This window comes from Paralichthys olivaceus, chromosome 1 (assembly GCF_024713975.1).
Source record: "Paralichthys olivaceus isolate ysfri-2021 chromosome 1, ASM2471397v2, whole genome shotgun sequence".
NCBI lineage: Eukaryota > Metazoa > Chordata > Actinopteri > Pleuronectiformes > Paralichthyidae > Paralichthys > Paralichthys olivaceus.
This window is the reverse complement of record NC_091093.1, coordinates 14815001-14832581: the sequence shown is the minus strand read 5'-3', so window position 1 is coordinate 14832581 and position 17581 is coordinate 14815001. Positions and strand designations below refer to the sequence as shown.

Here is a 17581-nt window from a genome sequence, read left to right as displayed (position 1 = left end):
TGAATATTGGCCTGTAGCATCATCCAGTAGTGTTGCTATGTTGTGTGACTCACTGTGGGCCCATATGGAATAATGAGCTCTAATGACTATCTAGCCCCTGTGGGATGGAACGGTGCATTAATGGTTTGCTTTTGTATAATCTCACGACAAGATGCTTCTCGCTGCACTTTCATCTGGCTACAAGAACTGTGTTTAGGGTTTAATCTACAGGCCAGTCTTCCCCATATGCATGCCGTAGTGTCCTTGGGCAAGATACTGAACCCCGAAAGGCCCCTCACAGAAAAAAGTGCTGCCCATAGATGCACTGTATGAATGTGTGTGTGAATGGATGAATGGCAAAATTGTACAGTGAAGCGCTTTGAGCGGTCATCATGACATTCCCTCAAGCTCATTTTAAGATAACACATTCAAGAAAAACATGAAGAATACTTTGTGAGAGCACTTTGACCTTGACCTTTGACTACAAAAATGTAATGAGTTAATCCTTGTCTCAAAGTAAAAGATTGTGCCGAATGTGGACAGATTGCTTGATGGCGTTCCAGAGATATCACCTTCACACAGCAAAAACTGTGCTTTGTGAGGTCACTGCAACCTTGACCTTCGTCCATAAATCTAATCAGTTCATCCTTGAGTTCGAGTTTATATATTTGTAAAGAATTTGAGATATCGAGAGTGTGACGAACCAGATGTTCAAACGTACATATTGACATAACAATGCCCCCAGTGACTGGATGTCACCGGTGAGGAGGCCTAACAGGCCCACACACCAAAATAGTTTGTCTGTGCAGTGGCTGGGCTTAACCCCCAACCTTTCAAGATCCTGGTCACGCCTCTGCTTCAGGCAACTCATTCTAATAAAAGTGTCCTGTGTTGCCACATAATCTGCAGAACAAGGCTTCTGTGTCCAAATTCTGTGTGTTTCTCTGTATATTTCATATCTTCTACTCACCTCTCAAATGTCAGTGGTGATTGTGTCTGTCTGCTTGTCACTATGTATTTATACACTATTCAGCATATAGTGCCTCAGTCCTGTTGAAGTCTTCTGTACCCTAAAACATGAGTTTGTTTCTACTACATGGTCTGTATAGGAAATGTGTCTTACCATATGCTTGGTGCTTCTGTTCCACTGATTTCCAGGAAGTCATATTTGTCCTCTAGTAAGAAGTCATTGAAGACTAGAGCAATGGTGTCCCCAGGCTCAGCAAGGATTGACCATGTACAGTCCAGGTTGTTGTCATACTCTGCAGGGTATCCAGGACTGGTTATTGAACCTGCGGTGCCTCGTAACGTACCACCACATGCTCCCTCCGCTGGAGACAGACAGTGGGGTAGAAGGACAGAGTGAGAAGGGGGAGCAACTCTTTAAAACATGTATTTATTTTTATTCATACATTGATTTTGGTCTTTCCTGGGCTGGCTTGGTATTTTTATATTTATTTTTAATCTATTATCTTTTTTTAAATTACTTCTCTTTTATCTTTTTTCTACATTTTTTTGCTTCCAATTGCTTTTTTGTAATTGTGATTATTGCCTTGTCAAAATGTAAATGTAAAATACTTTAATACTACTAATAAAATAGTTTTAATGAATCAATTGATCCAAAAAATAAAAACACACTTAATGAAAGATGTTTTTAATAGCTTAATTTCTCATTTCTATTCATGAATAAACATATAACAGATTAATGTATTATTAGATAAATTAACATAATGCACATGCTAATGAAATGCATTGGAGGGGCCATGCACACTCTGCACAAAATGCATTTTTGCCATCTACTGACTCAGATGGTGAAAACCTGCACAGATCTGCTAAAGGATTTTGTCCTATATCTGCTTCATATAAATTTGGGGCATAATATGAGTCAGACCCTGCTGTGTATTTAAAATAAATCAATACACTGGTTCTTCTCATCTTCCTCTCTAACGACCCCAGTGATTAGAAAGAAAGAAAGCTCTTACCTCTACAAAATGGTGATGGGAAGTCCCACTGTGCTCCACTGCCAGGTGATACAATACATGTGAGGATACTGTGTCCTTCCAACACAAAACCTGACTCACAGCTATATCGCATCTTGTCCCCCATGTTGTACCGCGACCCATGAATGACCCCGTTTGGAATGAGGCCTGGGGTGCCACATGTGTGGCTGGGCAGGACTGAAACACACAGAGAGGAAAACAGAAAATATTTCATGATTACTCATATCACACTACTAAATCAATCAATCAACATCCCAAAGAAGAACCAAGCAACCAACCCGACACTAATAGTTATATATCAAACTGCTCATATTTTACATTCACAACAATGGGAGGTGACCACATGTGTGTGAAAGATGTGTGTAATTGTTTTTCTATATGAACCTAAAAAGAGACTGACTGTGCAGTACTTAGATGTCTGACAAGCCTTTTTTTTCCAATGTGCATCTGCTGCTGCCTGTTCTTAGATGACTCTACTCCCTCTACTCTGGCAGCAGCTACAGGCAGCTCATGGTCGAACTGTGCCAAAATCAATCTACGACTGTAGCCAACACGCCTTAGTGCCACAGAAGGGGCAGCAACACGGTAGCTGTAGTACAACCTGGATGGACTCCACAGTATTTTACCGTGTGCTGTGTGTTATGTGTATTTGTATAACTGGAGCATGTTAACTTGGTGGGTGCGTGTGCACATAATGTGTTTCTAAATAACCACTTTGAGTGTGTGTGTGTGCGTGCATGCACTTGTGTGCCTGTGTGCACGGTGCCATGTGACTGCATGTTAGGGGTGTTCAGTCAGTCGATCCCTGTGTTTGTGTACACTGGTCCAATTAAACGCTAGCATGGTAATAAGACAAAGCTTCACCATGAGACCATGAGAACTAGGACAGAGAGGAAGAGGGAGGGGTGGAGGATGAGAGGAAGACAAAGAGGGTGAGGAAGAGGAGAAAACAAGATGACAAAGAGACAGACAGGAGAGAATAAGACTAGAGACAGCCTGATGGTTCCAGTGGAGAGAGGAGAGGAAGCAGGCTGGGAAAAGGAGAGACTCAGGTCAGACAGGAAAAGAGAGAGGTGAACTAATTACAGTGGACACTAAACATGTATAATTTATTCTAATTGACTCATTATTTGGATTGTATGAAGTCATGAATTAGAGGGAAGTTACACACTCAGCTGACCACTCTCACTTCTGTGCTGCATGCTTTGGTATAACAAGGTGAGGCACACAACCAAATTCAAAGCCCAAACTAAAGCACTGACTAAATGATGGGAAGAAGGAGGGGAAGAAGCAACTAAAAGTGGAGAGAACGAAAGGAATCGTGTCCGAGCCAAGTCATTAGTCACACTTATGTGACCGCACAGTCCTCTCTCTCTGCCAGCCTGCCGCATTTTAACAAGCCAGCTTGATGCACAAAGGTGTTCTCTCATTTGAACCGATGTTTGAAGAAGTCATCTGACAGAATCAGGGGGGATTTTGGGAAAGGATAAAGTGCTCAGAAGTATTGTCAGTATGCAGATAATCTCTACTTAACTACAGCTGCATTTTTCCTCCAGCTCTGAGAGAAACCATTTAAATAGTGGCAAAAAGATTGATCTCTTTTCACTCCTCTAATGTTGAACAGAAAAGTCTGAATAAACTTTAAATCACATTATACTCATTTGGTTCTGTCATATTGTGCAACACATCCGGATCACCTGCAGCACTATGATGTTGCTATGATGACCACAGCAGTTTCATCATGACAAGATCCGTTAGCTAGTATTTTATACTCACACTATAAGGCCTAATCATTATTGCATTAAAGCAACTTATGGGTGACTTCATTAATGAGATATTAACTTTTATCTTCTCGTATCAAAAACTTGTGGTGGTGTAACTTATGTACAACCTGCCATGAAAGTTGATTTACAATTGTGCATCCAAGTTGTTGAAATAGAATGATACATATTCTTATTTTTAATTTCGCAATCTCCCTGCTTTCACACAGTAGCTGGAACTTCCAAAGTAGAAGAGTGTGTCGACAGTGTGCGACCTTCGACATGAACGTTGTGAGGAAAGCATGGCAGGATGGCCACGAGCACACTGATGAGGGAATTCTATCCCAGTCTATTTCTTTGTGTTTGTTTGAGTACTTGTGTGTGTATGTGTGTGTGTGTGTGTGTGTCTTTTTTGTCTAGTGGAAATGACTGATGATACTCCTCCATAGAGTTTGTCCCTCCCGGCACTTCACAGCCTGGGGGCAGGTCAGCGGGTTGCTATGGCAACTCTAGGCCAGGGCATCGTTTTAATAGCAATGCAGAGGTGAATAAGACAGAGAGGTGATGGGAGGGAGGCTAAGAGCCGACAATGACATGCAAGTAGGACAAAGTGAAGAGTGGATATGAAAACGGAAGGAAAAAGGAAGAGGTAGGAAGGAAAGGACATGTTGCGTTCAGAAGGAAAGAACAGATCAAGAATGATGGAAGTAAAAGATGAGAGCCAGAAGGAAAAAGGAAGTGAGGGAAACAGAAAGGGGGGAGAGGGTTTGATAAAGGCTTTTGTTTAAAGATTAATAAATTATTAATTACTTATATAATCAGTGTGTTGCAGAAACCTTGTACAAACACAATTACATCCTATTTTCTGTTTGATCCTTTCTAATGTCTTCTTCCCCTCCTCTAGGAAAATTATACATTTAATGAGTTTCCCATCATGACTTTGATTTTCTATATAACTATCAGACAACCACAACATGAATCTATAGCAGGAGCATAATTATATTATAATCCTACAGTCGCTAACAATATCTGTGTGTAAATTCAGGGGAAATATTTGAAAACCGAGTCACAGCGGCACAACTAGTCCCATCTTGACGGCTCCTACAAATGCAACAGACAAATGCATCCTTTTATCATCAGGAAATGAAGACTCCAAAGTGTTGATTCAACATATCCAAGGATTCTTTGCACTTTGGTGACAAACTGTTTTAGGTATCGCACCTCAACTTGTTAAAAAACCAAGGAGAGTTAAAACGACAAGTGACTCCCATCATGGAAACCCCTCTGTCGACCAGACAATCTAGTTTGTGTTTGGCCTTTGTGGTCGGCCCACAAAGAAGGTGCTCAATGAGTTGGGACACAGCTAGACAGTTCCTTGTCACTCACGATACACAGTCTTTACCCTCTAGAACTGGAGTTCAGTTAGAGCTGTGCACATGATTAAAACTTCTTGTCACCATCTATTTGTGTGGTGCTGACCTCTATGGTCCTCTCTCCCACTGAAGGGACGTGCACAGAGAAAAAGGCAAAACAAATTTACAAAAAAAAGAAGTTAAATAAAGTAGCACATCTCTGACTTACTTACCAATTTATTTAAATACCCTCAAACTCACAATTGTTAAACAGTTCACACAGAGACAACAGTCTTCTTCAGTATTCACTGGGTTTATCACAGGAGCAGCAACAACAAAGGAAACAATGCCACAATGTGCATGTTTCCTATACTTCTAGTTTCTAGTATATATTTAGAAACACACACACACACACACACACACACACACACACACACACACACACACAATAACTCCTTTCACATTTGAGGGAGGGCTGTCAGTATCATGTATTGATAAAGATCTATCAGCTAAAAACAAACTAGTAGAATAAATAGTCACCATATATTTACAGAAACTGTGGCACCCATATTATTTGTAAATGTAAGGTGACACATATAAGCCAACCATCTAATAAAAAAGCTCTGTTGTCATGGATGCACTGTGGATCCATTTGCTGTTGGATAGAAGCCCAGGGACAGACACACTAGTATTGATTTCCACATATAATAATGGACCTAATAAAATTCAATCAAAAGTAATAAGAATTGCGAAGCTCATGGTAGTTGATGGAACAGGTTTCTTGCAAAACGTGCCAAAATATAAAACACTCATGTAGCAAAATGACACCCAGAGACACCCAAGACACAAAGATTTTGAAACTTACAATAATTTAATAAGATGAAAATTATTGTCAAAAATAATTAAATAATAATACAATCATGCATACATCTATACCAGCAGATCAAAATGTGTGATTGCTGCTGTTTGTGAGCCGTCCCTCATCCAACACATGGTATAAGAGAAGACCTCTAGTTTCCTGACAGCAACAAAACAACTGGAGTGAACCGTATCTGTATCCACAGCATGCAATTTGCCACAAGCCAAAGTTGGAACAGATGTTTTGTCGGATGTAGCTTCCCCTACCTGGCAAAAATTACTAATTTCTTGTTTGGTTTCCAGAGGGCTGTAAAGTTAAATCCAAGCGGAACCAGAACAAATGTCAGATCGTGTGCACATATTGCTAAACAGGGAGTTGGACAGATGTTGGCATTTGAAATTTGTCAAAAAATAAAAAAGAGAACATATTTCAGAGTTTTAAAACTTGATTAACAATGTTGGCAGAGTGGTTTTTAAAGTGATACTAAATATGTTTTATTCAGATTAAAATATGCCCATCTGTGAATCCCAAAAGCACATTCTGTGATGTCACTGTGATGTCAGCCTGTCAAATACATCACGGCAAGTGAAGTTTCAGATAAATGGGTTAGGGTTGAGGTTGAGGTCATGAACCACACTTCACCGTCAACACAACACTTCACTCGATGCTTATTCACCAATAATATATTCACCAGGTTTGAAGTTGATCAGATGAGCAGTCGACGGGGAAGTCAAAGGAACGACAGGATTCCTGGATGCATTAGTAGGACTGTTTTAGTGTTTTTTTAGGGAACTCAAAACTCAGGCAGGGTTTGAGTCCTGAAAGAAAAATGCATCTTCAAAAATTCATTCAAAATGTCTGTCACAGTTCTCTGGCTCATACAACAAAAGCCTTGGTCCCCTCACTTTGGAGACCAGGAAAAAAAAAAGCTTCCTCAGTTCAATAAGTAACTTTCTGAAAACGCTTAAGATTTTTGCACAGTCACAACTCAACAATGTGTGCAATACTGCAGTCGCTGATTGTGCCCTTTTATAGCAGAGTTCATACACTCAACACTCCAGAATAACTGATGGGAAAAAGTGCCGACAACCTTATTTCACCTATTCACCACCCACCATTCTGAATCTGAATAAATCACTCCCCATCTCTGCTGAGACCCAAAGTTCAGATTAAAGGCATCTCTCAGTGGGTGCAATCCATAATCCATTAACACCTGTACTCAGCTCCAGTGGTGTGTATGTATTACAGTTGTTGCTGTTGGAAAGATGCCAAAGCCCCTGAGCTAAATGGACTTCCCAGCACTGCTACTGCTCCCATGGTGTAAATGTATTAACAGTTTCCCTGACAGATAATGTATAATACCTCTAACCAACCAAACACTAATGGAGCTCATGCCCAACTGTGGCCAAAGGGCCATAGCTGAACCAAGCCCCTTCATCACCTGCTGTGCTCCCATAGTTTAAATGGGTCAACAACTAATACCACATCTCCAGCAGAACACCTTTACTCCATCCCAAGTGATTTCAAGTACAGTGGAAGCCACAGATAGTGATCACATTTGTCCCGGGCCAAACTGATCACTATGAGTAGTTGATTACTATAAGATTTGAGTAGCTTCTGTATGATCGTCCCAAAACTTGAAAGGGTCACAGCGGTTTTTAATAAAAGGGCGATATCATGTTGATTTGTTGGAAATGACAGCCACAATATCAACAACAATGTTCTACCCAGGTACCACACCTCACCCTGAATGCTCAGGAAAGCATCTGACCCCACAATCTCCAGGTCGTTCATCAGATGCAGCACATGCCGGAAAATGTCCAGATCCAAATGTCCAGATCTTTTTTATGTTTGTGTTTATTTCTGAAAATGTCTATAGAGAATAGCTTTGCAGAGGAGATGTGGACGTCCTGTAACATGGCTGCCAAAGGAACGTCATTTGGAAACTTTATATGTGCCATTTTTTCTTTTAAAGCAAACTTTCCGCAGTTCCAGTTAGTAATTTATGAGCATTTGCTGCTTTTTTCTTGTTTTAAATAATAGCAAGTTTAATATTTTTGGAATCTGGACTGTTGCCCAGACAAAACAAACCATGTGAATCTTCATCCCAGGCTTCAGGAAATTCTGATGGGCATTCGAAACATTAAAATAATAAGCACAACATAGCTCACAATAAAAACAAGTTGCAGCCCTCATAAAGAACAGTGGTAACTCATGGTATTTTAATTTCATGCGGCGCAATATGTAAAGTGTTTGCAGCTCCAGTGATGTTTCCAGTGGTTATATCAGTCAAATCAATCAATGCTACTTTGGATCAAGTTTTCCGGAATATGCAACCATACTTTAAGGATGCCTACTGCTAAGAGGCTCAAACACACACTGTGTGGTTATGGTTCATTCGGTTAATTTTCAAAGCAAAATGCCTCACTGTACGTCCCAGTGATATTACAGATCAGAGCTTTCATTACTGTATTTATTGCTTTGGGACAGAGAGCTGTTAATTATCTCCAATAGTGATTGCACTGTCCAAGATAATGAGAACAACAGATCTGAATTCTGCTTGACGATCATGGATCTTGGATTTTCCTCTTTGCTGCGACGGCCAGGGATGTTTCCAGCATCAATTCCCAGTGATCACGAGTAAAGGAGGGCAATCAGAGTACAGACTTAACTTTGTTCTACAACACAGATAAACCCATAAAATAAACCACAGCCTAAGGGCTTGCAGAGTCAGAAGTTGCGTAGTATACAAGCCCCCCAGATTATAAATCGGGTGTGTACGAATAACACTGCAATACCAAAACATTTCATATCTAGATACTGCTCTGCACATCTGCCATCATTATCTGAAACACACAGCACATAGAAAACACATTAACAAAAAAAAATAAAACATTTAACAAGGACAAAAACATGAAAGAAAAAAAAAATCCCCAGGCCCTTGAAAGTTATATTTCTGTTCAGCTTCCTTGGAGACATATTACAATGTATTAACGCTGCCTTTCCCATGTTCCCTGGGTGAAAATATATTAACACCGCAAGTGACATTTCTAGCACTGCTTCTCATCAATCACCTGCTAAACAGAGTAATCACTGAAGCAGCTACACTCTGTTAAACACCAGCTCTGCTCGGAACCAAGAAATATTGGTTGCTAATGCACAACATCCCCATGCTGTGATGTCTGACACCATAAAGACCAGAAGATGTGTTTTATAATTGTATATTGACCAACAGACGTGAAGCAGAGAGGCAAGTCTACTGTAACATAAAGCAACAATTTGTGATTTAGTGTTTAAAAGTTACATGTCTTGCTCTGTTTTTACCAACAAGTTATATTCTGCTTCCAGCTAACTATAAAATATAGTTCTTGTTTTTAGCATATGCCAATTTTGAACAAAATATTCTAACCATAGACTGTTTATAAAGACGGGTGACATGACGGCTCCCAAATACTGAAGTGAAAGCATCTATATTGCCTACTAGTGGCTGGCTACAGGATATGTCATAAACCCGTCCTCCTCCATGTTAGTGGATGGGACAAGTCAAATACATTTTTATCAGATTGTTGTTTTTTCAAGTGCCTATTTTTCTCCAGTGAGTTTGGTTTTAATTGGTTATTTTATGCTATAAAAATGGTAACAGAACACAGTGTAACAGAACAAGCTGGTGTTCTCATGGCATCCTCTATTCTCTCTGTCCTATCAAATAAAGGCCATAAAAGCCCACAAAATCACACTTACAAAAATAAATAACTGCCAGTGTTATTTGTTAGGAATTAATTAATCAAATACTACAGAGTACAGCTCTAAGAATGTTGAAGGTAGCTTTGTCGTTGAAGTTAAAAAAGTACTTTTAATGGAATTGTACTCTTTCATATCAAAGCATGTCTTTACTGATTATCATTTGATTGAGGCTCATCAATAATAGGTAAATGTTCTTAGCAGTAAGTTGAGAGTAGGGTGCAAATATCCTGCAGAATTTGTACATTGGCATGTTCAGGCCTTATAAATACCACTTTACTGTTGTTTCAATTGGGCTTTAGAAGACTTTAGAAGACACTCAGTTAGTAAAGGCTGTACAGCTGTGCTGTCAGCACAAATTGGTGAAGGTAAAACATCACCTCTGATTACATTTATTTTGAGTCTAACATTCAATTCAGCAATATGAATTTGGGTCTGATCTACAGGGGGAAATATTATCCTACTGCATGATCCATGGCCACTTATTAAATCAATAATCACTATGATTGATAATAAAATTACATTACAAAGCTAATTTGCTAAAGAGAGTTTGCAGCCAGGACAGGGGTAAGATGTAATGCCTATTTTTATTTTGTTTCTGGCAGCGGTGTTGAGGAGAGAGAGCTACTGAATAAACCAAAGCTCACAGCTCCCCGACACATGTTGTTCAAACCCTCTTCATGGTCATGTGCTTTGGGTGGTGTGGGAGAACAATGAGCGTGTGGCTGCAATGAGGAGCTTGCTGACACCAAGAAATCAGTGTCGAGCCAGTGCTCCTTTGCGTTGAGGAGTTCAAATTAGGACAGTGCCTCCTTAAGTTGTTCAGGACCAAACTGACTTGAAGGAAACCTCAGGGCATTCCCAGTTCACGCAGGATCAGTTACATTCACCAGCTGGACTGTGAGCTCTGGCAAATCCCCTGGATGTCTGAGTTTCCTTTGTAACAGAGACTAAAACTAGAACAGCGAACTGAGTATTTTCAATGTCTAACAACACGTTTAAAGAGACCTCCTCCAATAGCTTTGATAGAAACAATTCAGCTAATCTCATTTTTAAATTCAATTCCTTCGATCCTCCTATTTTATTCTTGTTTCTGCTCTGGAGCTCCAACAACTGGGTGGAGAAGATAAGTTCCAAATTGTCTATTTGTCTTGGAGTACTGTTGAGTAGATAGCAAATAAGGCAGAAGGTATTGAACAAAAATCTGAAGAACACCACAAGACATTTCTAGTGTTTCTGTCTGGCTTGCAATGTAACAACCTGCATCAGGAATACCATCCATCTAAGATTTTATTGAGATTAAGATTTGAGATTGTGGAATGATTCTAGTATGACACAGGACAGGTCTTTGCAATCTATGTATGGCACAACCAAAGGTAGATATTTGTTTGAGCAAGTGGCATCATCAAGAAGTTCCAACCATCATATTAGAAATATTACTGTAAATGAATTCTTCGGTACCTGTGCTGTTTGTCTTCCCTGTTCTCTCCCCCTTTCACGTTTAACTCTTTCATATCAAATACAGGCTTAATGCTCAAAACATTTTTTTTCTTTTTATACAATTTGAAATGGCTCTTGATGGCAAATGGGTTTCCCACAACAGATTCAGGATATTTCCTACATAAAAGGTTTTAATCCAATTTGTTTTCCTTTCATAACTGAAATAAATATGACAACGTGGTCATTTTCACAGAAGATATTTTGATTCGTCAAAGCAGAAAAAGCTCAGGTGTAACGAACAGCATCAATGACGTCTCTGTCACATGATTTAAGTTGTGACAATGAGCCACAAAGCATAACACTGACAGCAAAACAACTAAATAGGATTTTGCTTTCATAAAGTTTATTCTTTACACCTGGGCTTTCCGTGCTGTCAAAATTACTACTGTGGCAATGGCTTCTGCGTGAACTCACTAATAGGTATTCTATTCAGAGTTTGTCTAAAAAAAAAACCAATGTATTGATGCTTGCAAGATTAATTGCTCAAAATCATAGTGAGCCATGTGTCATGGTATGTGATGAGACTCTACCCTCTGACTTTATTTTCCTACTAAGTTCTTATTCCTGGGCTGCAAACTTTTGGGTAATGGGTGAGCACTCCCCAGCACACAACAGCAAACAGTTTGAGGGCCGGACTCTAAAAACAAGCAACCAGGTTACACCACTGTGTCCTCTGTTCTCTGCCAGTGTCAGGTTGTGTGTTTGACCAAGATGCAGAGATGGGAGACCACAGCGCAAGAAATGCGCACTCTGACTGCATTTACACTAAATATGTCAATACAGCACCTTCCCACAGGATTGTGTGGGCGTCTTCATCTCTCCCTTAGAACGTAGCCGTCATGAAACAATCTGAAAACAACATTTTGCTGATTTGATGCTTTGTTCTATTACTGCTCTGTTTTAATTCACTTTCTAGCTCGCTCGAGCACTGATGCTCCCTCTTTCTCTCTCTCTTTTCCTCTCTCGCTTCTTGAACAGGGGAGGAGGGGCCAACTTGTTCAAAACCAGCATGACAGGAAAAGTTCAAATGGTTCATACATGAAAAGGTGACTGGAACAGAAGAAATGTTCCCGACCATCAATCTATGTAAAGTCCTCTGCAGTTGTATCCAGAGCCCCAGGATGCTTATGGAGACAAAAAAAACTACATACACTGTACAGGCCACATTTTGCTACATCATGAAAACGTTCACATGCAGTGTAGTGGAAAGCCTGAGGTCATGTTGGAAAAGAAAAAAAAGAGAGGGAGATTTATTTTGGGTTAATGTTGAATTGATGTATAGAGAATGTGCTACAGCTGGAGGATGAATCACATCACATTCACTGCACCACAGATTCACTGTAGAGCTACACACTGCACTTTAACTTTCACTATTCACTTAAAGATGCTTTGAATACATCATCCAAAAGAGAAATTGTGTAACAGCCGGTACAGTACCACAACAGACGTCCCTGTGTTACCATGTTTCTGTCGAAGTCTTTGTGTTAGCACTTTATTTTTAAATATGTACATGTACCTCACATGCATCCTTGTGCTAACTTTGCCCTGTTTAATGCAATTTAGTAAATTGTGGATGCAGTGTTGTTGGACAGGATTAAGATTTCATAACCTCTCTGAGACTTTCATACTGCAACACTCTTTGGACAGTGAGAAGATTGACACATCAAAGTCACTTACCCTGCATGTCAGCTCGCTCTGGCAGAGGCTGCTCTTCTACTGACTCTCTGTGAATACACTCTGCTCTCATGCACACAAACTTACCAAAACGTGATTATGAATTGAGTGCTTACTATAGACAGATTTGTAGTTTTGCTAAGAGTTATTCTTTTAATGGAGTGAGCTACAATGCACTTCTGGCCTGAGGTTGCTATGGAAACAGTGACCTAGCCTGAGGCTTGAGTGCTCCAGGGGACCACATCTGTATCACCCATCATAGAAAGTCTTCACACTTATTTTCTCTTGTAAGGAACATCTGCACTAAAGTAGTATTCACATAAAAAATGCAAATGTTTTTTTTGATCTGGGACAGTTCAGCCTAGATCTGCAAATAAGAACGACTTGCTTCCAAAATGATCATCTGGAGTCACAGGACTTTCATCTCTGACACATCAGAGACACAGGCTGTATTCTGGAGCTCCAACACAGGATTTCACAAAATCCCCCAGTTTTTAAAGCACTAGAGCATCAGTAATGATTAACTACTTTGATTTTGGTTTATGTTCTAACATTGGTTTTGTTTTTCCTTTTTTTCCACTTTAACAAAACATTTTTTAGTTTTCAACTAAATGATCGAGCTGCTCATAGCAAGGCTGCTGCTAAAGGTTTTTCATACCACCTACACGTTGCACCTCGTTCTTTGTTTGTTGGTTGCTTTGTTTGTAAGCAAGTTTAAAAAAATATGAATAGATTTCCACAAAACTTGGTGGAAGAATGTTTTATGGGTTGGGGAAGAACACATCCATTGGGGGGGTCCATGATTTTCACGATAATTTCACTTTTTAAGAAATTTGTGACATTTGTGAGGATTGATTTATTGATCTTGAAAAATCAGGCACATTTAGGGAATTGATATCTGTGATTGTGTGAAATTTTGTTTAAAACCAGAATAAATAGCATTATCTATAGAATAACACATACATGGTCTTATGTGTCAAATTTAAATTTTCATCATAAATAAAGTTAATATGGCCAAATAATAGCTCAATGTTTAAACTCCTGAGGTACTGTACAGGAGACCTGAACTATCCAGTTAATATGAAAGCAACCAGCGGAGCAGCTGGTTATTTGCTGCACTCTCTGAGAACTGCATTAGTGAAATGAAATAGTATTAAATGCATCACACAAATGACTTGAAGAAAAAGAAAATACAAGGTCAGCAAAGAAAATGTCAGTCAGCCAGTTTGGTGTTTTTTTCTTTCTTTCTGCTCACTTGTCTTTGTGCACTTCCGGCTCACTTGGACCTGAAGGCTCTGTGAGCCTGGAGCAAAGTGGTCTTCACAGCCCACGATGACAGGCTTTCCTCAAGAAAAGGGTTAGCAGAAGATAAAATAGCATCTCATTCAGCCAGAAAACCTCCAAATCTCTAAAACCACCTCTACTCCCAGTCTCCCTTGTCACCCCCCTTTCCCTCTCACTGCTCTTCCCTCTTCTCTAAAGCGCACTGCCAACACATCCTGCTCTATCTTTTTCCTTCCTGTCATCATTGCAATGACAATCCTGACCTGAGCATGAGTTCCAATGGTCTGAGCGGCTCGCCCTGAGGCAGTGGTGTCAGTGGGGACAAAACATGGAGAAATAACATCACATGCTTTATCAATACACACATGCACACATGCACACATTTGTAGCAGACTAGTTGGACGTGTGTGCGCACACACTGACTCAGACTCTTGTGTAAGTGCAGATTTACGTAGTGACTTTTGCTTGTGTTGCATATGCTTGTCTTTGATATCTGCAATCTGTCAGACAGCAGCAACATTTAGGTTTCGGTTCAAGTTAATAGGTCACAGATCAGACATGACAGACACATGTCACAGAAGCAGAACATTCAAAGGTTTATGACACTAATATTTGTACATAAATAACTTTAAATGCTAGAATAGGGAGCAATTGAAGAGCATACAGGTGAATACAATAGGGACACTAGTGTTCATTGCTGGAATGCTTAAAATGGACATTAATCATTGCTGTCCCTGTCGCTTGCTGCACCTCTCTCCCTGTAACATACGCACACACACACACACACACACACACACACACACACACACACATACACACACACACACATACACACACACACACACACACACACAATACACACAAAAAATAACTAATGCATCTTCATTTAGTCTTGCTGTCCTCTGGGCACATTTACATCTGTCAGCTCACTATACAAAATGGATGGATAGGCTTGTGTGTGTGTGTGTGTCTTTTTCATGCTGCATGTATGTGTGGCTCCATTTGTCTTCCTGTGTGTCATGCAATATGTATTGTAAATCTTAAAGGGCAAGTCAGTCTTGATGTTTACTAGTAAGTACATGTAGGCAGATATATGTCACGTGTGTGTGTGTGTGTGTGTGCGTGTGTGTGTGTTTGCGCGCGCAAGCTTGTGTGCAGTCAATTGCTTTGATAGGTAACAGTTCATGGTCCCCTGGGCAGCACAGCATTGTGGGTAAACTCGATGTCACAACTACTCCCATACATCATCAGATTGTCACAGATAGGTACGCACACATACACACTATCATGTCAACACAAACACAAGATGATGCTTTAAGGCCATTTTTAAATGTACAAGGTTGCATCATAGTTCGTGGTGAAAACCAATATCCTTCATAAATGTGTAAATGAGACTGTGTGTGTCAATGTTCTGTTTGGGTAAAGCAGTGTACTGCTAACTAGAGGAAAGAAGGGTACTCTGCATTTTACACCAAAACCTTTAATGGGAGATTTAATATGAATGAAGAAAAACTCTATTGTAACTGGAGTCTACCAGTTTATGTGAAGTCAACTTATTTTGAAGGCAGTTTGAAGGACTCAATGAAGTGTATCTGATACACAGACATGGACAGTAATGGTGTAAAACATAAATTGGCATAATGGTTAAAAAGGCAGTGTCATTATTTCCCTTTCCTTCTCTACTTTATTATCACTGCAATTTCCCCAGTGAAATGGTTGTAACACCTGGATCACTGACTCTTAAGAAATTGTCCCATTGAAAAAAAACTAAGAATGACGATGCTAATCACATAACTCTGATTAATAGCATTATCTTCTCTTATACTCTGTTCACATTTATAGGTATTATCCAGCAAAGAACACAGAAAATTGTTTTGTAAGATGGATATCAGTACCTATTTGGGGTTTGGTGAATGTTCCAGCTAAAGATGTGTGACATGGCTAAGCCTGCATTTGTCTTTTCACTTGGAAGTGAATATAGCAGAAGAACAAAATGACCCCTAATCCTTCATGACCGAATAGACGGACGTGCGCTCATACGAAATGAAATGTGTGAAATGGCCAATCACTGTCAGCAGGGGCTGTTTTATTCATGTGACACCACACAATGACAAATCCACCGTCAAAAATAAATGTTGTAAAGCCGGAGCTGCCAATAATGTCAATGCCAAATCAACATCCCTAAATGTCTGTCAGTCTTACAATAAAACCCACTGTGCCATTAAAATCAGACTTGAATTATTCATATCACAGACCTCTCTGTGTGTCAGCTGCAGTGACATTAATGAGATAATGCAAGGTGGACATTCATTCACACTCACATGCAGTCCTTGAATTTCCTGCTCCACTGAAATCGTGTGTGTATATTATTGCCGAATTTGTCATTTGTCAGGAGTCATTCTGTCACTCAAGCAGCACTGTCAGAGCAGGAGCCCTATTGTTACCTGTTCTGCTCGGCTGAGAGCAGCCGCTGATACCGGCTCAACACTTCCCAAATGTGCCTCACAATGAATGTGAGCTCAGTTTTAAGATGTGTGAGTCTCTCTGCAAAGTGTTGGCCATGACCAAGGTTAGCTGATGATGAGAAATCAGTTTGGAGCATTGCAAGGAAGAAATGGGTTTTATCACATCTCTGAGAGAGCCAGACAAAGGGAAGCAGATCAGAAAATGCTGAGGACTCACATTACATTTTATGACAAATAATTAACTTTATCTACTGTAGAAACATAAGGAAAAAAACATTTGAATGGAACAATGCAACAAAGTGGGATTTAGGTTTGAAAACAAAAAAGTATCACGTACAGATTGTTGGAGTACAGGGTGCAGAAGACAACATGTAAAAAATGTTCTGATCACATATGTTTGCAGTAACTAAAAATACTGCAAAACAAATATTGTCAACCAGAAAATAGTTGGTGAGTTATGTTAAATGCACTAGAGCAGCTCATATTCTGATCAGTGTGATAGCTGAATCTGTTGAAACACTACCAGAAAATCTTGACTGATGACTGAGCCTCCGACTGAAATTTATGATGTAAACACCGGTGTGAACCCCGATAATCCAGTTAAGGGTGTCGAGGCCTGTTAGTCAAGGGCAGATATCTTGCTGTTTTTTGTTCTCTGAAAGTTAATGAGCCGCACTTTGTATCTGAGGCTCATTAACTATCCAGGAGGAACAAATACCTAGAGGATGTCCGGACTGCAGTTTGACTCGGTTAAAAGATGAAGAGCCAAAGATAACATTAAATAAACAAAGAAAACAACAAGGTCACACAACTCTTATCTTATCATATATATATATATACGGCACAGCAACACTCTTGAGAATATAGTGGCTGTGAATAATATCAAGCAAGGCATTCAATTAGGACGTTAATGCAATGAAGAAGAGCAAGATGGTATGGAGCCAGAGAAAGGACAAAGATCGAAATA

The 17581-nt window shown here is 39.8% G+C and overlaps 1 protein-coding gene across 2 annotated transcripts in view; it reads right to left on the bottom strand.

The window, feature by feature from the left end:
• Positions 1-17581, bottom strand: part of LOC109636748 (CUB and sushi domain-containing protein 1-like) — a 380253-nt gene that overhangs the window by 188009 nt on the left and 174663 nt on the right. For both annotated transcript variants that reach the window (XM_069528917.1, XM_069528922.1), the window contains exons 4-5: positions 1962-2156; positions 1103-1310 (exon numbers count right to left, since the gene is read on the bottom strand). In XM_069528917.1, the coding sequence (XP_069385018.1) occupies positions 1103-1310; positions 1962-2156 (403 nt within the window). The remainder of the gene's footprint in view (positions 1-1102; positions 1311-1961; positions 2157-17581) is intronic.